The sequence below is a fragment of the Mchenga conophoros genome, linkage group LG13 (assembly GCF_057382185.1).
Source record: "Mchenga conophoros isolate Kocher_MC1m ecotype Shallow Benthic linkage group LG13, M_conophoros_male_GT1.1, whole genome shotgun sequence".
NCBI classification, from domain to species: Eukaryota; Metazoa; Chordata; class Actinopteri; order Cichliformes; family Cichlidae; genus Mchenga; species Mchenga conophoros.
In genome coordinates, this window is record NC_140538.1 from 11,009,649 (window position 1) to 11,034,608 (window position 24,960).

The 24,960-nt window shown below is 39.1% G+C and overlaps 1 protein-coding gene across 1 annotated transcript in view; it reads right to left on the reverse strand.

Annotated features, from left to right (window-relative positions):
• arid5b (AT-rich interaction domain 5B) overlaps window positions 1-24,960 on the reverse strand; it is a 77,137-nt gene that overhangs the window by 7,191 nt on the left and 44,986 nt on the right. Inside the window, exons 5-8 of the mRNA XM_085296427.1 lie at window positions 14,019-14,182; window positions 12,004-12,277; window positions 7,316-7,368; window positions 6,171-6,268 (exon numbers count right to left, since the gene is read on the reverse strand). Of these exons, the coding sequence (XP_085152553.1) occupies window positions 6,171-6,268; window positions 7,316-7,368; window positions 12,004-12,277; window positions 14,019-14,182 (589 nt within the window). The remainder of the gene's footprint in view (window positions 1-6,170; window positions 6,269-7,315; window positions 7,369-12,003; window positions 12,278-14,018; window positions 14,183-24,960) is intronic.

Below are 24,960 nucleotides of genomic sequence, written 5' to 3' on the forward strand. Positions count from 1 at the left end.
GCCTTATTGCACAAAAAAGGAGGGTGAGGTAAATCTTCCACTGTTATAAACAAAAGGTCTTGAAAATTGTTATCGACATACCGACATGTAAAAATATCTAGAGGCTATTAGAGATCAAGGGCTAGAAAAGTGACATGTTTGCTGCATATACAAGGGTCTACTGTTGACTATCAGCAGGATCTGTGGGAAAGAGATGGCTGCCTGGGCCTGGGTCAACTTTATGGAATGTCAATAAGGGCTAGGGGGATGGTGGTGTTGCTGGTTAATGTAAGAGCTGAACCAGGGAAATTACTGGAGCTGAAAATAGTTACACATGGAAAGCTTAAGATGTTATGTTGGTCCGGGAAACCAAAAAAAAAAAAAAAATCAGCCTCAGGAAGTTCTATTCATTGTTAGAAAGACTTGTTTTGTAACACTTAACTACTGACCAAAAATTTCAGTCTATCAAAATATGATTGTACATTTTATACACCCATTACAGTATCTTTGACTGCCAGGAAACAAGTATTAAAACTGCAGGAGTCCATTTTTAATTCTGTAAAAAACAAACAAACAAACAAGGCAAAGCAAGTAAAAATTAAAAATAAAATCCTAATAGACCCCTGTGTGTGAAAGCAATTTCAAACACTGCACCTATAACTTAATCATGATTGTGTAGTATGATATAATAAGCACTTATAATACAATACTGCTATAAGTAGCAATTTCCTTCAAAGCAGGGGAGGGGCTAAGCTTGGCAGCCACTGAAATAGTTGAGAGAAAGCCAGATGTAGTTATTAATTTGAGCCACTTGGGGGCGTATTCTGCACTGGAAGACTCCAACAAGGAATTTCATCAAGGCAGGAGAGGCAACATTTTTATGAGGTCAATAAATACTTAACTTCCTCTCATGCCAATTTATCACCTGGCTTTTGTTTAAGCGGCCGTTTTCCATGTTCCTTAACAAGGAATCCAAATACGCAGTGAAGATGAAATATTTATATTGATAGACAGAAACTATCTCATGTAATTAATCAGAAAAAAATATTTCTTCATATACACGATGGATTATATGTGACTGATTTTGGAATCTGGGATCAACAACACTGTGATTCAACAGAACAAAACTGTCAACTAAGCAGGTCTGTGCCTTTGAAATAATGGCTTACACACAAAGCACTTCTACTGAAAACAACAAAAAAAAAAAGACAACTTGGCAAAAACAAGGTGACTTTACCAGCAATGTGCTGCTGTTGTCCGAGTCTTGTGTTACAGGAACAAGCACTGTGCTCAAATCCAAGAAATGCCTAAGTCACCAAATAAGTGGAAAAAGCCCACAGGCTGTTCCATTTCAACAATTTCCCTCTCATCCGTCTTGAAATTAATTTTTGCTGGTGTTGTGTTAAGATCACAAGAGCTGCTTCATGCGTTAAAAGAAAAAAAAAAAGGCTGGTGGACAAGCCCCTGGGGCTGTAGAAAGATTTGGAGGAAAGAAAAATAACGTACTTTTACAAGGCTGTGAGGAAAAGAGAATAAAATAGAAAAGGATAAAATCAAATCTTTATCATATGTAAGTGGAATGATTAAGCACCATCACAGCGATGAGAAAACAATAACTGCTGTAGAGAAAGAGCCAAGATGCCGGCAGAGGGATAAACAGACATTGTAGCTGGTCCCTTTGCTTTGGATTTATGCCTCAAAGCCTCTCTTTTGTCTCGAAGCCAAACCACTTGAGGTGACCCTCATTCATGCAGTTAAAACAGGAGGGCAGCGCAGGAATGTATGAAAAACTTAAGTCCTTTGTCAAGTCTGAAAATACCAGATTTAAAATGACCTCTACTGTTCCCCCGGGGTTTGCTCTCATTAGCTGCTGCTGCAGCTTGCAGTAAATGTTCACCATACAAGGTGTGAGCCAAGAGTGCTACATGTAAGTGTTTAAAATAAATGTGTACTATTCTGCATAAAGGACCACTCAAGTCTTTCAGTCACTAAAGTATTAATACGCCGTAATATCCACAATATGTTCCCTCTTGCTGCCCTGAAGTGGACTGAAATCTCAGCAAGAATATCATTAATTTAATTTGCAACACTGAAGCACTTATTAATTTCAGTAGACTTGAATAGATTCTCATACAGTCGATTGCCTGTCACACATCAGTGCCATAATTTGTGATTTCTCACTGCCACTGGGGGAAAAAAACCCTCAGACCTTTTGATTAAATTTGACACATAAAGAAATGATCCGATATTGTGATTTGTTAGATGGCTGCAAAAAAGAAAGAAGAAGAGATTTTTATCACTGAATGCTCAATAAAGCATTTGTCTTGGGGAAACCATCTCGCTCTCAGATGTTAAAATAGCTGCCTGCTATTTTAGTGTAAAGAACATGCAGCTCTTTGGCTGCCTTCCCACTCTAGCTCAAGTCCACATTCTGTGGAAGTGTTCATGGATATACAAAGACTTTGGCCATCCTTCTGATACAGACAACATGTTGAGACATTATTATAGTCTTAAGGAATGCTGAGAGTAAATACTATGTTATCATATTGCAACTGTCCTATCTCTCTCCTGTTTTTTTACTTTCTTTCTTTTTTTTAAAAACTAAAATAGTCAACCATTTTTACTTCTTTATTAAATTCTATCAACGTCTCATCCTGCTTCTTTCAGGTTTACAAGGTGATACTCTTTCCACACCACTTCTTACTGCAATCTAATGATACCCTCTGCTGCAGGACAACAGACCAACTTAAATCTGTGTTTCAGTGTAAAAATATAATGCGCTACATCTGATGTATTGCAACACAGCAAGGACAATGCGGAGCGAGACGCTGACGAGTTCAGAATAAAATTTACAAAACAATCCTGTCTCTTTCTCTCTTGCCCAAATTTGAAACCCGTGGTATTATACGGTAATTCTCAGAGCAAGGACTGACTCAAGGTTTCCTAATAATGTATTTTTATATCTGGAAAGCAGCTTTAGTGAATGCAAAAGAACATCGATACCAGGAGGAATGAATAAAGGCTGAATCAATAAAACATCTAGTCGACTAAAATTGGAACAGTCGTGCATCTGTCTTAAAAGAAACACATATCTGCATGATCTGAGCCAGAGAATATTTCACAGGCTCCGCGTACAGTACATCTGGCAAACATCCATTACTTTATAGACAAAATGATTTAATCCAAAAACCCCTCATCTGCGTTTTCTGCTATTACCCAAAACCTCAGAGTTTTTAAATAGCAAATTATTCTAAATTGCTTCGCTGTTGCCATGGATACCCCCCACCTCCCCCTCCAAACACCCCCCCCCCCCACACCAATACCAACCCCGTGGTGCAATTACATTAGAGTGCCAAGGCATGGTGAGGTATTAAAAATCCGTAACAGGCAGAAATGAACAGAGATGGTGGAATGTGATGTTTCTGTTACAAGAGATCACGTAGGAAACCTGGAAGATTAAATATGTAGGAGCTGTTAAAAGGCGCTGACCTGTATAATGAAAGAAACAGCATGAAGTGCAAGGCAGGGAGTGGAAGAGAGAGAGACGGGGAGAGGGAGAGTGAAAGAGAGAGAGAGGAGGGAGAAAATGGCACAGCACAGAAGCAAAAGGCAGTCTATTTCAAGGTTATTGATGCCATCTTTTTCATGACCTCATTTTTAATTCAGAGCGCTGGGCCCTGACAGCTAATCTCGGGAAACGGTTTAAATAAATATCATTAAAGCTTCCCCGTAGCTGCAGCGGCAGACCTTGGCTTGGACATTTCTACATTGATTTTTCCCTGCGCACTAATGAAGGGCGCTCTGTGCCTAAACAACAGTAACTTTGAAAATGACAATTAGCTGAGGTTATCTCCTGTTCAATTCCAGCTATGTAACTCTATTTCTACCAGTGATTACCGCCCGCTCCTGGACAGCATAAATATAGTGATTATGCCCCTGGCTCCATCTTTCACAATAACATCTCCTAGGAAACCATTTCATATGATTTTACCATTAGGGCTGTAAAGGGATAATGTGTATAATTTAAAACGAGCACTGAATGCTTGTGGATATTCACAGTCTTTAACCCAAATAACACCAAGACAGCCAAGAATATCCACTTAATTGAAAGCAATTATGTCCTGAAATATTGTTTCCTTTTTTCCTACTAGCTGGAGACTTATTTCCTGCTCTACTCTACTTTGGCCCACTGAGACAAATCAAAGTGATCCTTCTGAGAGATGAGGAAAACATAGGTGTTGTTCCAGTTTGTTCACTGTACATTCTTCCCTGTGAAATATATTTCTGTAGCACGTTGACTAATGATTAAAGGTGGAAACAAAGACGCCTCTGGGGAACAAACACATACTTCAGCGAGCCCACAAACAGCCTCATTCATCATGCAGAGAGAATGGCCGTGTTTGCTGAGTTAATACAATGAAGCTAATTGCCCTCCAAGCAGTCCAAACACCAAGGCTCAGCTAAAATTATTCCCCTGAATGGAAACTTGCTCAGCTTCAGCTGATATCTCTCTCTCTCTCTCTCTCTCTCTCTCTCTCTCTCTCTCACACACACACACACACACACACACACACACACACACACACACACACACACACACACACACACACACAGTCACCCCCATCCCCTCCTTCTTACACCTTCTCTCTGTCAGACTGATATTCACTGCAGTGTGTGGATATTATTGCTTTGTATTGATTCAGCATTATTTTCTCTCAGCTGCTTCTCGGTGGCTGGAGAGGGAAAGGCCAGCGCAGCAGCAGTCACACCTCAGCGCTTCCCACAAATTCGTCCTACACCCCTATTTTATGCCTTACAGACAAATGAACAATATAGCGTTTTACTTCAAAGTAATTGCTGCACTCCACAAAATAAGGATGAAACACGTCTTGGATTCTGAGTTTTGCAACAACAACAAAAAAAAGCAAAGACTTCTTTTTTCCCCAGTATCATATTTGAAGCCATGAATTGATAGTCACGTCTATTATTAGTAGAAATAAGAGCATCCAGTTTGCAGCAGGTTCTTATTTGAAGTTCGGAGAAACAACTGGGAATGCAGCATAAACACTGGAGGCACTTGCAGCTGAACATTTAGAGGCGCATTGTCAGCTTGTCAACAAATTCAACACCTAAAATAATATACTCTCACAAATATGGTGTTGCAAATTTCCTGGAAAAACTGCCCTGGCCGCCAATGCTTGTGCTCGTGAATTCGCTTACAGCATGCAATCTTGACACAATATGAAGGTGCCTGGCTCCCTCATATGGCACTGCTGGCATATTGCTGTATTACGGATAGGTGTGTGTGTGTGTGCCTGAACTGTGCTGATGCATAAACCTGCAGCAGCCGGAGGGATGTGGAGAGGGTCACAGGCCCGGAGGAATGACCTGCTTCATGAGCGACTGGTTATCTCTTGCTGGGAAGATCGTATTTGGCATTTGTTTAACCTTGGGAAAGTGGCTGTGTGTGTATGTTTGCATGTGTGTGTGTGTTTGTGTGTGTTTGTGAGTGTGTGCTAGCAGCCCTGCATTAATAACCACACAGCTCCCTTAGGATCATATCCATATGCTTGCTTAGGTTTTGTAATACCATCTGAGTGATTATAATGTGGAGGTTGAAAATGCTGCAGTATCAGGCTGAACGATTAAATGAATATATTAAACTGGTGTTTTCATTTTATCCCGCAGCTTTCTGTGCTTGTAATGCATATATAGTGGAAAATGGAGAGACTGCATGCGTATTCATATAGTTCAGCTAATAATTAAAAACTTTGCTGTTATTTTGAACTCCTTAATCCTCTTTGGTTTGTTTGTAGAGCGGAATTGGAACAGATTACAGCACAATTGGTTTCACTGTGCCACACAACTGATCAATTGAGGCAAGGAAAATAACCAAATCTCATGTCATTATGAATTGATTTAGGTCCATAGGATAAGGAAGACATTTCTAAATACAATTACAGCTACATGCTAAAACAGTCGGCATCCCACTGTTGCTCTTCATGTGTACATTGACTTTCCGTAAATAAGATCAATATGTGTTCTGCTGTGTCCTGATGTTACAAATAAAGCATTGTGAAAGTACATTTGATGTAGCTGTGAAGGAGTTTACCCACTTCAGGCGATGCAGACTGTTCACATGTGCATGCATAACAATGTGTCATATATAACTACCCGACATAATAACTCACCTCTCGTAGTGTCTCCGTGTACATGTGGCGGCACTTGTGCTGCTGGGGTTGCCGCCCAATTCATCATATACATGTTTCCACTGTCTGCGGACTGTGATCTGGAGCGATGGGTGAGAATACAGAGTGATCAGACAAAAAGACAAAAGAAATAGAGACAAAAAAAGAGATAAAAATAAGACCAAGAGAAAGAAAAACACCAAAAAATAATAAAAGACATAAGTAGTTGACATCATTTCAAGGTCTTGGGGAGCTGATGAGTCATCATGTTCCAGTTATTGAATCCTCAACACTCAATTCTCTAACATAATAAGCTCTGTTAACATCATGCAGTCAGTTGTTCCTGCTACGACTCCTTATTCCACAACAGATGGGAATAAAGGACGAGCTACAACACAAAACACAAAAGAATGACGGCTGCCACAGAGCCAACAAAGCCACAACATGAAACGTGAGATAATCAGCTGCAGATATGAGCGTTTTAAAAGGATATGAGCCCCAATTATATGAGCTGTATCCTGTTTACGGCCTAGTTTAGTTGTCTGTTTGGACGACACAGCTAGCATATTTAGAAACAGGCATAAGCAATCGACTTGAAGACTTAATATCAAACATTGACTTCACTTTGAAAATACGTCGCACATGAATAGTGAGTGAATAAAAGGCAGGTAAGGCTGCCAAGTTAAATGCCTCATACACCCTCATTTCTGACTCACTCTGGCTGTGTGTGAACTCGCATATAGTACTTGCTCACACGTGGGTATGTATGTGCATTTCACTTCATCTCCAAATGGGAAAAAATGAGTGATTTAACCAATTTCCTTTTGACCAGTTTAGAACAGAGGAACATGTGTTTTCCACTCCAAGGGGGTTTTGAAACAACAGCATCATTTCTGCTAAAAGTGGCTCTGAGCGAAACTTTCTTCTTGGGAAAACAGTGACTGAGCTCAAGGGGTAAAAGGAGGGCAGAGAAATAAAAGGCAGGGAGGAAAGAAGGAAGACAGGTTGGAGGACAGCATTAGTGGAAGAGACAATTTAGAAGAAAAAAAAAAGAGCAAGTGTGGATTTTTGGAGGAGAAACAGAAAGAGGGTGGGGAGGGAACTTCATGGAAAAGCAGGACTATATTGCCACATGTGTGAATACTTACCAACTCATATCCTCCGAGTTTCTGAGCAGCTTGAAACATAGTCCAAAGGTTGACTGTGGGAGAGACAGAAGACAAACAAGGGAGTTAGGAACTCTGGGAAAGGACCTGAGCTGAAACACATAACGTCATGTGCAGTCATTACACAAGAGAGAAGGCGATGAATATCAAACTTTTATTTAAAAGCTGCCATAACAAAACAAGTGTTATGACTAAAAGGTATGTTTACACGCTGAAGTCATTTGTTTAGATTAAAAGTAGTTCTGGGCGCTATAATTGTATTTATTACATAAATGGATTGTTAGCACTGACAAATCAACATGTTTAAAAGCTGATGACATTTTATTTTAGGTAAAGTCTAAAAGCCTACAGAAAGCATCAGTACGGGCAAATACATGTTTAGCTTTAAACCATATAATGCACATATAAATGAGCGAATGCACGGATTAAACTATAAACTAATGAGACACACTGAAGAGAGTAGTAATTACATATTCTTTGCCTGGAAAAGTGAAAACAGCTTTTCATCATAATTTCACACAAAACAATTCTGCACTTCAGCTAAAAGGATGCAAATGAATACTGAGCACTTATACAATCATGACTATGTGATAGAATACAGCATATGCTTTATCCTGACAAAGAGATGTGTTAACCCTCAGCTGCCGCCTGCAGGTATGAATGAAACACCATTAAAAGCATCAAACACTTGGCAATATGCTCAAACTTCTGTTTGAACTAATGCAAATTCCTTTGCATTGATTTTCCCATGCAAATACCCCATGACAGCCCATATCAAAATAAAAGTCTTGTGTAACATTTTCCTAAAAATAGCCGTGTAAGCTTTCAGAAAGGCTTCAAATGGCTGTCTGTCTTTGAAAGAAAATATTTCCCACAAACAAAGAACCACGAGTTCATTGGGAGACTTTTGTGCCAATGACATTTGTATTTGCTTTCTGTAACATCATTGTTTAACATTTTTATATGCAGGCCTATAAATAAGAAAAGGAGGCCTCGCCTGGGGAGAAATCCATCAAAATTCAATCTGTGCGTACACAAAGCCTTGCATTTGTCAAAATGACATTTTCCTATCTCCGCATTTGACAGCATTGATTTTTTCCTTCCCTCCTCTCTGTGACCGTTGTCAATGCACGGGTGGAATAACAAAGGGAGCTGGGTAGGTTTTTCTGTTTGAACTGAGCACGCTGGCGTATTGTGCTTTCTGACTGTAGAAACAGAAAGACGGTCTATTTAACTAGCTTGTTATGCATCGACTGTAATTATTACAATAGCACACGGGACTGGGAGGGAACAGGACACATAAAGGAAATGAGAGAACATGCCTTTTCTTAGATGTCTTGTCATTAGCAATTTCTTTTCTTAATTCCCCTCTATTTGGCAGGGGCAATTATCACTGAGATAAGGATGACAAAACAGGAACACAATGCAGCCTCAATGACACACCGATGGCATGGCAATTAGACAACAAGGCTGGAAGAAGGAGACAAATTGGAACTGATGTTCACAATCACATGCTGATGCCCGAGCACTGAAGCACACACAAAAAAATTTCACACAGAGGCACACACTCACACTTAACAGTTAATCTTGGAGATCAAGGGCATTCACAACATACAGTGTAACTACTTCTACTCTTGTTTTATTCCTCCTACATCCACTATCACAATCTCAAAATTATCTTTCTACAATCTCTACTGCAGCCATGCAACTTAAATGGCAGCAACTGTACAGCAAAGTCAACAAAAAAAAAAATCCCAAAACAAAAATAGAAGGACGACAACTCACTGGAATAAACTGCAGCCACACTTGGTAGCTGTTTTCTGCAATTCAAATGCTAGTGCTCTCGTAGCTTTTAAAATGACTGAGCAATGCAAATTAGGAATAAAAAGAGTGCATACTACAGCTGGAACATTAAGTTTAGGGACAGCAATAATCAGTGGGTAGTTTCACAAACAATCATTTTAAAAATTCAAAAATTGTATTATTTGGGTACTCTGGCTTCCTCCCACAGGCCAAAAATATGCATATTAGGTTAACTGGTGATTCTAAATTGGCTGCATCAGCCCTGTGATAGACTGGTTCTCTGTCCAGGGTGTACACTGATGTTCACCCTATGACAGCTGGGATAGGTGTTTAAGAAAATGGACCGATGGATGAAATTATCTGGCTCCAACTCTTGAAATGTGAACACTTTCTTTTTCTTTTCATTTTACTAAATACATCAGCAGGGAGAAAAAAACCCCAGTTCATTGGATTTCACCTTGCACGCTGGGATTCTGTGACTTTTTCATAGTTTCACAAATGAATCACTGATTAGCTGTAAGTAGAACACTAAACAACATGTTGATCTCTAGATTAAACAGAGAAATTGTTCATTTCCACCTTCCAGCAAAGATAAGAATATCTTGAGCCTCTAAAATGTAAAGACATCTTGTGCTTATCTTGACAGAAAACTGAATATGAGGCCGGCTGGTCTCAGATGAGCACTTGAGCTCTAAGATGTTTAATTCATACAAACCTTGAAGTGAAACATGAATTCCGCATGAGAGTGAAGCAGGAAAACAAGTGGGTGCTGAGCTAAACCAGCAATATTAGCATTTCTCTGTTTAAAATAGATTATGAGTCATTCGAGGTAAAGGCAGACCGACTGAATTTCAGTGGTTAGCGGTCTTATCTCTCAGCCAGACTGTAAAGCTTCACTATTATGGTGTTAAAGGTAAGACTCCAAGGCTAGAAGATGAGGTGGAATACGCAGAAATAGTCTTCGTTCAGGCTCAGATAGGGTTTTTTTGGAGGTGAGTCAAATGGATATTTTAGTGATCCAGCCAACAAAGCATGGGTAAGTCTGGTAAATCAATCAACCATCTGTTGCTTTGTTAAACTCTGGAGAACTTCATAAAAGATTATTACTCAAATGCAACTGAAATAACATAATTTGGATTTCCATTTCAGGAAAGTGAGCTCTGATCTTTTAATGCATTTGTAGCAAGTTTAAAGAGAAGACTATGAAAACGGCGTCTGATTACATCTAAGGGTTTGTTGTATTAATTATGATGTGTTTTCCTTTTTTCCTCCTCTTTACATGTGCTGATGTGCGCTCGCTGCCAAGGACGAAGTTTAAACAGCATGATTTCACCATTTAATGAGGGCCTTGCTTATGATGTGTCTGGTTTTGAGATTCAAAGCATGTACTGTATGTAAAACAGTTGGCGCGTGGACCTCGACTTTATTCTGAGCTCAAACTGAGAAATGCCAGCTAAAAGTAAAGCGAGTTGGGTATGCAATTCTCCCTCCGACTCTCTACGTATTCCTCGCTCCCTCTTTATATCTCCCGCAACCACAATGACCTATTTAAGCAACAACATGTCGGCAGTCAAGATGACAGGACTGTCAAAATACCGCAGTGAGGTTAGCGCAGTCGAGTCGACCACAGCTTACCTTCGTGTAATAGTTTAGAGTAATGAGTTTTACTACGCTATAAACTGTCACTGTTACATTCAATAGGCATGTCTCCCCTCTCCCTGTCTCTCGTTAATTTGCTGGAGTTGTCGTGCTACATTCTGATCTGAATGGCTAAATTCTCCTTGGTTCCTCTGACATGAATGCAAATGTTATGTCCCTCCTTGAATAAAGACTGAGCATGAACTAAATCTGAAAACCACAGTTTGTGAAGAGAGCCCGCATTCTCATGCGTCTTGCCTCGACATCAAACACATAAAGCAAACACACTTTTTCACTTTCCAGAGACCACAGTGTGCCCTTTTTGATGCTTAGGTGCGCGTTTTTTCTTCTTCTTCTCTGTCCTGTTCACACCAAATGCAAGCTAAGCATCCGACCTATATTAGAAATCTTTCATCTTGGGCCGACGTGTTTCCCATACATGTGATGTTCTTTTAACACTGGTAGAGGACGTTCTTGGCCTTCACAGGAAACCCCTTTGACAAGTGAGAGAAGATATTCTCTCTTTATATAAAAGCCAGGCAAAATGTGCTCTGACAGGAAGTCTCCTGAGTCTTTTACTAACTGCTAGATGGGATTTTTCTCAACATAGAATATTAATCCTTTAGTTTATTATTACTACACACTGAGTTAGTTTTTTAACATTTTGGCTGCAGTTTAAATTCTGGGGCCTTAAACATAACGCCCATCACATATGGGAGCACATGAAACTCTCACACTCTAGATGAATAGGAGAAAGTCCACCATTGACTAAAAACCAGCTACTTGTTTCTCCTTTGATCACAACAGGGGCTCTGCATATATAACATGTGGTTAGAGATGCCGATTAGAGTCCACGCAAGGTTTTCCCCTGCCCGTTACACCGACATGTGTGACTTACAGAGTGCACTTTCACTCTGATACATATACTTGTGTTTCTTTTCTCCAAGCACACGATATTTTAGGGTTCAAATAATAATGTGCTTTCTTTTTTCTGTGCAGGGAAATTCTGAGGAGGTTTGGGGGCTTTTTTTTTTATTGCTTGTTCCTACAGGTGTCTTTTACTCCAAATTTGTTTTAATCTCCTCTCAGCCTCAGTCGATGTTACGACCTAAATTTTCAAAATAACTCCTGTAAAAATGTATCCACACAAATTTTTTACTATCGATTCGAGCGCTCCATTGCTTCAACAACGGCAGTGAGGGAATAAGAGAAAAAGTTGCCCTACTCACTCTGTTTGAAGCCGAGGAAGGGGATCCTCTCTATGGGCGTGTCTCTTTCTTTCATGTACTTGTAGAGGTCTACTAAGAAAGCCTGCTCCTCCGCTCGGCTCTCCTCTGATGTATCCTCCTCTTTATTGTCCTCTTTCTCGCTTCTCTCCTCCCTCTCCTTTTCCTTTCCTCTGTCCTTCTCCTCGGATAAAGATTTCTTACTGAGGCCAATGGCCTTTTGTTTGGCCGGTGCGGTTATTTTTCCGTTGGGTACCGTTTTACAGTTGGGTTTGACCTGCAAAGAGAGAGCATACAGACTCAGCGGATGTATTTAGCGGAAAATTAAACCCTTAACAGAGTGTTATTCAAATGATGTCAGACAGTTTGTATGACTTTTGTTAGAGTTTAAGCACAAGTAAATATTCCTAATGGCCACAGAGGAAAACTCCCATTGATTATCAATGAAGCAGCTCTTCTGGTCATAACAGATTAGGCACAGATAGGTTTGACTCCAGCTTTGAGAAAGAATTGCTTATATTGATTTAACTGTCCAAGGTCATAGGAATGACTGTGGAAGAGCTTTTACCAAAGATATTTCCCTCACAGGAATATTACGACTAATGTCAGACAATAAACGAGGACAGAGGTACAAAATCATAATATCAATAGAAAGTGATACCACTAAACCGATGTTTTAAATAAAGAAAACATGACAAGACCTAGTAATGGGGCTTGATGATTATTTCTTGTTTCCAGTTTCCTCCATCGACTAACATGATTTCAGAATGAGTTGAGTGCTTCTCATTGGTGGAAACTGTTCTTAGATTAAAATATGAAATAACCCATTAATAACCCAATTTAAGATTACACTGTACCTGGTAAGAGGCTATTATGAGGAAAGTGACACAGACAAAAAAGTACCTCTCAACAAAAGATCCTATCATAATATCATAATCTATCAGTGATAAGTTAATCAGGTGAAATCACATTAGATTTAGGAAGAAGTCAATTATAGAAGTATAATCAGCAAATGCTGTCATAATAAAAATAATAATTTTTAAACAGTCTTCATTCCCCAGTCGTCCTTGCTTCATTTGTGTTGATTTGTGACATCCCTTTTTGTAGCACGTGGCCTTCGCAATCGTGTTGCTTTTTACACGTCCCGAATAGACTACACTGTTGCTGTGTTGGTCATTGTGTAGGAAAGTAAAGGTTATTCTGTAACTTAAGATTCAAGGACAACGTGGAAAGCAGCTGGTTGGCAACAAAAGCTGTGATCTTAACATAAAGCTAGTGGACTTTAAAGTTACTATTTGTTGTATAATATCCTTATAATATGTCTTTTACAAATATTTATGTAAGTGTAACCTTGTAGACTAGCTTACATGGCTATATGTTCTAAGGAAATGTAATATATGGTGTATGTATACCGTACAGGCAATGCGTGTAATAGACCTGCTGACTGGAGGATACCATGTCAGTGTCAATTTTTTGCTTTGCGTTGGCATGAAAAAGGTGTTTTTTCTCCAATAAAGTGCAGGAATGTGAAGTGGCAGAGCAGTTCCTCTCAGAGCACCGAGTCCGCTCAGAGTCATGTGAAGGACGCTCTGCAGGCAACAGCAAACAGCTTCCCCACAATTTTAACTAAAACTGATAAATTACTGTCTTACTAAGCCTAACCATAACAGTGTGCAAGACTGCTTCCTCCAGGCCAATTTGAAGAATCCAGGGATCAAACCCTGAACCCCGTAATTATAGGACAACATAACTCAGAATCTGAGCCAAAGCTGCCAAAACAGTTCTAGTCTGTGTTTTTTTTTTGTTTTTTTTTTAATCTATAGGGTTATCTCTGGAGCATTCACGCATGCATGTACAGTGACACTGATGAGGCATCCTCTAGTGGACGCTTGTTACCGTGATATCGCAGCTGTTTTTATGGCAACACTTCTCCATTTTATTTTAAGAAATATTTGCTTTTAGCCCATGTCCCAGTTTTAACATGTAAATACTCCCTGAGGGAATGTAACTCATCTTACCTTGGTTGTAATTTTGCCCTCTGGACTAGAGGGTTCCTGTGCTGTCACTGCTGTCGAACCCTGGTTTGACCCTGATGACCCCTGACCCTGAGCCTGACTCTGGGAGTCTCTCCTCTGAGAGAAGGACAGCTTCTTCTTCCGAGGTCGCCCCTTCAGGTTGGGAGCTGACGGAAAGGGAACAATGACAATTAGATTTATCCATTTAGATGGAAATTTGCTTTTTAAAATCACTGAATACTTTCAGCTCTTTGTTGCCAACATCTAATTCTTTCATAATAATATACTTTGTTTTACAGGAAGAATAAAAAAAAAGACTTAAAAAGAAAACGCCTTTTAAACCCAAATATGTATTTCTTGCCTGGGAACTTAGAGGGAGGGTATGACAGGAACATTTACAATCAGGGGAAAGGAATTTCACAGGCCTGCTAGCCTGTAGCTAATTATTTTTAAACTGGATTAGTGCAACATTGTGCTGAATGGGGTTGCAGCCTGCCAAATTGCTCCAATGTGCTAGTAAACACGATCCTCAAGTTCACTCCCAGCCTAAAAGAGAAACTCCATTTTAAATTCAGACAGATGTATTTTTAAGATTACAGATGAGGGCGTCATAACAGTCAGGCAGTTAGAATAATAATGAAAATGACAGATGCTGGTTAACCGAGAAACCCACAAAAGGGAAGAAATTTGAAACAGTCAGTTTGTGCTAAAAGAAATATTTCACACAGATGCTAGACAAACATAGCTTGTATTTTTTTCTAACCGCAACATATATAACATAAAAATGCTTTGTCTTGCCCCCCCGATTCTAAGCAACATAAATAATTACACTGTACTACAGCACATCAGATGAACTCATAATCATGACTCTATTTTTGGTTTCCCTCTGGTTAGTCTTCTCATGTCTTAAAGCTCAACGCTGTTAATTAAAAACACATGAACCTGCATGATAGGAGCTCTTTGTTTGAAAGGCTGGCAGATATAATTGCTCAGTTCACATTACACACACAATAAAGTATCTAAGCCCTCCAAGTCCTTTGTACACCCACGTTTATGTCAACCCGCAATTGTAATGTAACTTTTTGGCAGAGTGACTTGCCTCCTCGCAGCAACACAAACAGAGATAAGCTCAAAGGAGAGGGAAAGAAAAACTTCAAATATTCTAAGTTCAGTCATGTATTTCTCAGCGTCGACATTCTTTCTTTCCATCTGCAATGACAATTAAATCACATCCAAGGTTGTTCTCTGCCAAAAGGACTCTGTGATTATTTTTGTCGGATCAAATTCCCATCAAGAGAATGTTACAATAACACCAGAGCTGAATAAAACTAAGAGGCAGTCATTAAAAGGGTAAAATGATCACGACTCAGCAACCCATCACTTCATGTTGTTATTTTCACAACCGCTACGCTGCGGAGAAACAGCACAGGGAAAATTCCAAGGACATTTGTTGTGCATTTGTCATCTCTTTGGCACTAAAAAAACAAGTTTTCAACGCTGTAATCTTTACTTAGAAAGCGCTGGGTGTGTTCCTCCCTCCACTGTTTATCCACTTTGGTGCTTATCCGGCTCCTTTTATTCGGCCAATTACTCATTAATACTGAAAAATAACACATCTTATTGTATTTACTTATGTTTAATTTTGAAGGGTCATAGACATAAGCCATAAAATATCACAGTATGTTTCGTCTCAGCCAAATTGTGATGCTTAGGCTTTATGTAAGTAACACAAGCCATAAATATAAAGTAAAAAAGAAAATGAAAGCTTGAGATGACTAAGAAAACATATCTCATAGAGAACAAATATAAGAGGAGTTATTATGACTGCTTGCAGGTTTGAATCCAGATTTATCCTCCAACATGTGACATTAGATTTAAACAAACATCGCAGGTCCGAGTAAGGTCACACACTCAGTGTGGTTTTGTTTTTAGTCCAATCACTAACCTCGCTGACACCATACACTGAGTTACATAACCTGCCTGTCTGTTTACATTTTTCATCAAGTCAAATACTGCTGCGTAAGAAAAAGCTGCAATTACTGCAAAACGCTGCTGCATAACACTCTGCAACAGGGCAGGGAGTGAATCTGAATTCAGTGACTTATTGACAGAGGCCAAACAGAACACATTTAAACCAGCCAGGCAGATGCTGCAGATAGGGGTTAAATGGTGCATTCATGTACTTTTGTAAATATACAGAAACAAGCACACAAGGTCAAGTAAAGGCAATTTTTCTGTGCTGCAGAAGAAGCGCTGATCTGCTCTCCTCGTGGCAGAGTTGCGTAAGGGAGGAGTCATCAGCTTTAGAATAACACAAAGAAAATAAGACGTGGACTGACTCTGTGCAGATCGATTTTGTCGAATGGAAACACAGACATTTATAGTCTGTAGAAAAACAAAGCCAACATCACAAGACGATGATTTTACAGCACCCTGGGAGACGTGGTATTTTTAACACTCTGTGGGCATTAAGTGTTTTTGTCAATGTACTAGAAAAGAACGAGATCATTTAAGCACACTTGATACTTCCCCTCTGCAAGCCAAATATGGACCTTATAATCATACACCAAAAATGGATGCTGACCAAGCTTCCCCTTAAGTTAATAATTTCTTACTTTGTGGCTTTCTGCTTATTTGGGAGACATGCACTGAAGTGACCAGAGGACTCTTTCCTAGTCCCCCATAAAGCCCTAAGGCATACTGCTAACACATGCAGACACACACATACACCATCACCAGACACTGGTGTTATAGTAAAACAAAAAAATAGTGACTAAATTCATATATATGGATAAGGGTTATTCCCATCATGAGCCACGAAAGTCACAATGACTTCAGCACAGAGAAGCACAGGATGAACACTTGATCTCAGGATGCAGCTGAATGCTTTTAACAGCTTTAAAACATTGCTTTGTCTAATAATTTCTACCCCCTCAGATTCAATTAGACACAGCCCTGGCACCTCTGTTTCATTGCTATTCAGCTGATGTCAATGATAATGAAAAACTCATTAGAGACAGCTCAGGAAGGGTTCTGACGGTTCTATGCATCAACAGAGGCGAGCCACAGGGAACCACAACAAAATGGACTGATTGATTGAGAGGCTGCTGTGAGTAGAGAGACATATCAAGCCAACTGGAGAATTCAAGTGATGGATGTCTCAGTTGATAAAGCTCACAAAGCTGACTGAAAAAGTGCAATATCTGCATGCTCACTTAATGAACAGGAGGGTGGCTTCACAGATCCTCTTTAAAGTAGTTGGACAAATGATCACGCTGATGGGCTGCATGGGCCAAATAATTGTGCTGTGCCTGTTTTTGTATTTGTTTGGCAAACTGAAATTAAAGGCTTAGAGGATAGAAAAACACTTTGATGTGCTTTACAGGATTAGTGGCCAACTCATCCTTTCATTTGGCACTTTGGAGTAACACTTATGACAGAAATAATCACTCACAACTACAGATGTGTGCAGTGGTTTCCTAATTTTAGCCACACCAGCAATATCGGTTAAAAGAATGGCAATTTTGGTCAGCTGAAAGATCAGTTCACCACTTTGGCACAGATGAAACAAGACAAAACAGCTAAACAGAGGAAATTTTTAAAGATGTTGTTAAAGGTTCACATGGATAACAATAATTTTGACTGAAAGTCCTCGACAACTGCAAAAAGTTTGGTACAGACTAGATTTTTAACTTGCTATTATCATGGTAAAAAATACAATAAAGTTTGATTAGGCTAGAAAAGTACACAAAGGTGGCAGAAAGCATCTAATCCCATAAATTAAGGTTATTCTTTAATGGGAATCTTGATTGTATTACCATAAATGTGCAGTCATACAGAAAGAGTGGGAGTTACTCACGCCTTTGTTTTCTAACACTAGTACATTTCCATGTGATTGTATTGTTTAGCCTGTTACATTATTCCATTGTTAGGTGGTTGCTAGGCAAGATGACGACATAATAGATCCTGCATTATGAAAGTTTTTGTGGGAATAATTGAGATGTTACCGTCATGAAAAAAGAATGACAGACTGCTTTTCTGAGGTGTTACAGTTGCATAAAGCTTCAAATGGGTCATTTTAGCCCATTTGTAGGTAGTTGCTAGGCAACATGATGACATGATATTATCTGATATAGATAAGAACCTCCAGGGGCCGAAGATGTTCCTGTGTGCCAATTTTGGTTGCTCAACTCCTCATTGTACGCGAGGCAAACAAACAAACAGATTTCATGTATTATAGTAAGAAGATTATAACATGCATACTGACACAATGTCACTAGGGCTGAACGATTATGGAAAATAATCTAATTGCGATTTTTTGCCCCAATATTGCGATTGCGATGCGATATGCGATTATTTTTTAAGGTATTTGTCTTCTGTATTATTAAACAAAGACAAGCAATACATCATATAGTATGGCCAATACTATATTACATTAATTTTAAACTGTTCTTTCCTGGAAGACAGACCTCTGTTATGATGACATGAGGTGATGCATGAATTGATGACTGACATTTTTATTTAACTTCTTCAATCACAACAGTATATTTGAACATACACAATAGTTTATTTTTAGCTTACAAACATCTGAGCATAAAGTGCTGACAAGGAACCCTGGTGTAAACATTAAAATGAAAGTCAGTACAATGTGCAGATTGCAGAAATATACATAAAAAAAATCAGTGGCTTTACCACACTCAGTTTTTCGACATCTGTGAACTACTAGACAGTCATTCAATTAAAAAATAATATTAAATAAATAAAACTAATAAATAAAAAATACACACATCTTACTGATCTCTGCAGTCAGTAACATTACACATAAAGTGCAAACATAATAGCAATTGTATAAACACACACACAAACACGCCTTTAAAGTTTAAAGGCGTGAAATTGGACGGTCTAGCCTTCTGATTAGCTAATCAGAAGGCTAGTTCTGATTAGCGTCACCGCTGTCTCGGTGGAGTTTAATAAACTCGGCCGTCTGCTTCTTGCTATCTAAAATATAACCAGACACTGGTGTAAATTCTCGACTGTCTCATACTTCTGTTTAATAAGTTTTCTGTTTGACGTTTAGTCAGCTGTGTGAAAACCAAGGAGGAACCCACCCGGGGGATTAATAAAGTTTTATTTTATCTAATCTAATAACTTTAATCTCAGCCAAACCGATTTACTCACGAACAAACAAAACACTGAAAAAAGCCCAACAATAACATTTTTAGGTTGTCTAAGTGACTTATATATTACGTTTAACCCGAGCAGCGAAACTCCGCGGTGATCTGAAAATGATGTGCCGGGAGTTGTGCCGTTCTCGGCCGCATCAGTAACCCTCGAGCTCCCGGCTAGCTGTCGAGCTGGTGGGTAGCAGACGCCTCTGAAAACGTCGAAGCACTTTTGCAAATATGGGATATCTTGATAAACCGAGCAGATATTTGATGTTTACACAACTACTTTCTCGCCTGAAAATATGTTAAAAGTTTATTTTGTGACCCAGAAAGATTAGTATGAGTAATTTTAAAACTTAGTAGCGGCCGCCATTGCTGGAAACTGGAGTTTGGCTGGGCCGCGCTATGAATTCTGGGATATGGTAGTAATTTGGACAGCCTTCGGCGCGTCGCTGTGACGTAATCGGTCTACAAATGCGGCCTCAGGAGGATGCAGCCCATGAATTGTATAATATAATCGCAGTATAATCGCAGCCTTTGCGGTTAGAAAATTGCACTTGATCATGTCGCGATATTATCGCAAATGCGATATATCGTTCAGCCCTAAATGTCACCACTTCATTTTTTCAATATTAAAGCTACATTTCTCATGACACCCCTTGCATTTTTTCTCTGAAGCTATTTTCAAGTCAAAAGTTGAATCTACTGTTTTTCTTAATGACCAAAAACTCCTTATACAACATGTTGTTAGCACCACTGTAACTGCCTCGGGGAACTACACAGTGTGGTAGACTTACGTTAATTTACAATCATCCTTGTAATCTTATTATGCAAATATACAACGAGGATGCTATAAATGTTGATCATTCATTTTATTGACATTTACAAAGGTCAAGCTGAAATAAATCATTAGTAAAAACTGTTCAGAAATGCTACAAAGTTTCAAATGACAAACTAAACACTTATCTGTGGATTTTCTTGTTCAGTTCACTTTTAAGTGCTATAAATGCTTGATTTTTTGCTTTAGTGTTAATCCTTTTAATTATTACAATGCAGGGATTTGTTAGAGGAGCATTCATGACCAACAGTCACCTATTGTTTCTTTTTATTTCAGTGTATTTTACACCCAGTTTCAGGTTAACTATGATAACCTTATTCAGCTCGATAAATAACATTTTTTTTCAACTGTAGACAAGTTAAATGATAATTTCCCTCCTGAAGTGATGACTGTTCTGACTCATCACATTTGAAAGAGGAACATATGAGAGTTTTTATCCCCCAGACAAACTGCAATTGGGGAAGAATGCCCCATCTACGCTTTCATGAAACCAGACTCCCACTCATGCCTCTGCGCACATCCTTAATTCTACAGTTGAACTTCAACTACATCTAACTTCAGCTAATGGGGTTCAAGTTCAAACAAAGAGGAGAGCGAGGATGAGTGTGGTATTTCAAGAACAAGCACCAGAAGAACATGTTTTGACATATTTTGTTGTCTTACTTGGTTGCAAATTCACTAAAGGCCTGACACCCACTCAGCAATTATCAGAATAGCCCACAGCCAAAGGTAACATTCATGTTGCAATACAAGGCCTTGCCTGTACAGTACAGTATGTCCCCCTGGATAGAATATGGCAAAATGTAATTTTGAAATTATAATTAACGACATTTATGGACAGAATTCTTGATAAAAAAAACCAAAGAAAACAAACAAACAAAACCACAGAAGCACAGCAAACCAAAATAAAATTATGTAACATCCTGTTGATGAACCTCTAAGCACATGCGGATCTTTAGAGCAAATATAGCATAACCACTCAAGTCAGTTCAGCAGCGCAGAGATATTGACGAGTGGAGTTATGTTCCAGAGCTTACAATCAATGGGAATTCTCCAAAGAGAGATCCTCTAGGTCAATTAGTTCAATAAGTAACTCCCTGATGAGTTACATGCTGAAGGTTCAGTAAATGTAAGGGCTTTTTTTTTAACTAAACACACTGTAAAGTTGTGAGAGAGAAGAGCTCTATCTGTGCAGGTGAGAAGCAGTCCTCAGGGAAGGATTTGTAAATGAAACTAAACTTGTGAATACGCCCACACTCAGACAAAGGAGGTCACTCAGGTCTGCTATACAAGCTTACAGTGGCGCATCGGAAATTTACCGCAAGTTATACAACATAAAGCACCGGGACAGACTCTTTGAGGACCGAGCAGCTGTATTTCCATGTATGCATAAAAAGATGCCACTGGAAAAAGGGGAAGTTTTTCAAACGGAAAACAGAAGCAGACTTAGAGAATTAAACAAAAAAAAAAAATAGAATAAAACTAAATATGACTCATAAGGAACAATAATAGCGGCTGTCACAATGCAAACAAAACAACCAAAGGTTAAAAAAAACCTGACAAGTAATGAATAACACATGACAAATCATGATACAAAGTGCCCTCTGATACAACGCTTAAGACACAGACTTTAATCTGTAGAGCAGTGGAGCATTAAATGTGCGATCAGCGAAGTGATATTGCACTTTGGTGAAACATTTCAACTCCACCGGAGGCACAATGAAGTGACAAGGGAGGCTCTTAAGCAACAAACCAACAGTACCAGACTGATTCCTCAGCCAGCGATGACGGGCAACCATGTGTCTTCACTATATGTACGTCAAAGAGCTCAGAGTTTGGAGGAATTTCAAGTACTTGTTCTCAAGGACTGGATGTTTCTGACCACACTTTCATGGAAAAAGCACGTCTGGGCTAATGTTTCTTCCTCAGGCTCATCTCTGAGTCAATACCTTGTCTATTGCTCTTTTGGTATTTATGACACATATTGCCAGTAATTTTAATCAAAAGGTTCTCAAGGGGAATGCAATACACAACACCTAAGCACATTTGTACTACAACCTACTGCACAGGTCGCCGCTGCTTACCACAAATTAAAACAACAGTTATTTGCCTTTCAAGCTGGCAGTAAATCAGGATGTGATAGATTTGTTTTTTACCGAATACCACTGGATATTTAAAAAACACACATTCTCCACCCACACTCACTGTTTTGGTTTAAAAGACTCGCTTAAATCTCTCTCAACAGTGCCCTTCATCAGAGCTGGCTTTAATTATACCCACACACTCCTATTAGAAAAAAAAGGAAATTCTGATTCCTATCTTTAATTCCTAATTGTGACCGCTTTGCCCGTGTGTATGGACTGTAAGTGACTTTGCACTTGCAGTCTGCAGAGATTCCGAAAACACAAGCAGTCCTACCAGTTATCTTACACTATGACCATAATTTAAAAGTGATGGTATAATAGAGCGAAGCATCAACAAAGGGAAGAAAGGATCGGAATACTTTTACAAACATTCTTTGTTTTATGAGGCAACCAAGCAAACTAACCCAACACAGATTTCACAATATCATGACTGAAACCAAAACAGCTCTCTTGATTTTCCTCATGTAAAGCAGCATTAGATGCCTCCTCCTCGCCGCGATTATGCCGCGACTGAAGCTGCCGTCACCTTTCGCATACTAACATCAGGCACTTTTGACATACTTGTAATTCTCACTTTGTCACATCTGACAGCAGAGCTATTCCTCTGTTCCTACGCTTGAGGCACGTTTCTGCTCAGAGTCATTTGAGACACATAAACACACAGACAGACACACAAAAACTTTAATGAACAGCAATACTTCAAGCATCTCCATCGCTGCAATCATCAAAAATTACACAATGCGCCCACAGAGCGAGCGAGTGTGTGTGGGTGGACACAGTACACTGTTTTTATTAATCATCAAAACCCCCGTAGGTTGATAGATGATACAAGTGTTAATTAATTTCTCATAAATATACAGGGGAAGATTATCATTGATAAAGTGCAAAACATTTCACACAAAACAATCCAAGAGTGCGGCATTTCATACTAGGTCAACCTCAGGGGGATTTCACATCAGTAACACTGAAATATTTTCATCACCGCTATTGCCTGTTTTTGACTATGAATGCATCTGCAGCATAAGAAGATATTTTAATACTGCTGTGCCTGAGAGCTATTCTGAATTTAATGAGGAGGAATTATTTGGCTTCTTCCTAGGTATGATAATAGTTACACGTTACTGTTATTACAAAAACACATCTGAGCTGTGCCAAGCCTTTAAAAACAACAACAACAAACTCACCTTCCAATTTAACAGAGGGAGAGGAGAGCGAAAGAGATAAAAATCAGTAAACACAGCAAAGCCCAGCAGCAAGAGCAACAATTTCAAATTTTCACTGGTGCTGTGTTTGGTGAGAGTACCTGTATCAGGAACTTGCTCTGACTACTAACACACAGAAAATCACTGTAATACAAGGCTATTAGAGCATGGCCCGAGTAAAAAGCAGGGATTAAGCCGACCTGTTTCTAAAAGAGGTCTAACAACAGTCCCCCTGAGGTACAACCGACTCATCCCCAGGTCCTCGACAGCTTCTTGTAAACAGCTCTTTCTTTCCAACAGCACCTTGATTGACTCTGCTCGAAGCGTTTTTTAAAGAGCAAGCTTGCCCAAATTACACACACAAAGAAGCTTAGCCCATTATTGGGTTTTTTTTGATGTCTCTATTTTTGTCTGTGTAAATTTTTTTAAAACCTAATTCAGAGGAGGTGAAAAGAGGTTCACTTATCCTCTCCTTTTTATTAGGATAATAGAAAAATGATTTAAATTAACAACATTAAATTGGAGACAATGTCAATATTATTATCTATGTAAAATATTCACTCTTCGAGGGAAATATCCAACTCCTTAGCTTCTAAGTGCTCAGCTATGTTTGCCATTTAGTGGGAAATTAGTAGAATAAAGTGAGTGCACAGACACAACTCATAGGGCTGGGTGGGTCATTCCTGGTAATCCCCTTCATATTTCACACAGCCAGTTGAATAAATGTTAACATGGAAATCTTTTTTTTTTTATTGGCGAAGCAAGTCAAACACATGTGTACTGACCAAACACTGACAGTTGTTATTATATATGAAATGTAAAAAGCTAGAAGGAACAAACAAAAACAGCCATTTCGTTCATTTCATTATCTTGTTCATATCTTTAGAATCTATACTTAAAGAAAAACTAAAAGAGAAGTCAGGGACGAGTTTTAAACAGGTCCGGGCGGAAACGACGTAGGGAGGAGATGAATGGAGGCTTCTAAGAACTGAAGTTTTTATTTTCTTTGCACGTTATTGATAATGACAACTATTTACAGACCATAAAGTAATTAAGACAATTTACAAATAAAAAAGGGCGTGTGGGTTGTTGAACCTGTCGGAATTGGGTGTACTGTATACTGTGACTTATTTTGCTGTTGTGAGTCAACATTAACGCAACAACCTAAGCCCCAAAACAAGTTTTCACTGGAACTTATCCTACAGTTGGTCTGCCAATTATCCCAAGGATACACAGCCATGGCTGGAAGACTCCCAGTTCAGAGTATTTTTCATACTTTTAATTTTTCTGTGTTGTTATGGGCTGGGGAGCAACACCCAGCTACCTGCATGGTTTGGTACCACTAGTGGTCAGAGAAAAATCTAACTTGCTCTCTCTAATGTGCGCTTAATGTTAGTGCGATTATGTTAATATATTCACAATGCAAAGATGGGAATCCGTGTGAGATTTTTACCAGACCTCCTCTTCGTTTCCAACAACTCTGACATCCCGTTCCAGTCTATTCCCCCAATCCTATCATTTCCTATACAAACACCGCATTATATCGGCTACAGTCTGTTTTTATTTCCCTCAAAGACGATTCCCCTTAGCTAGCTG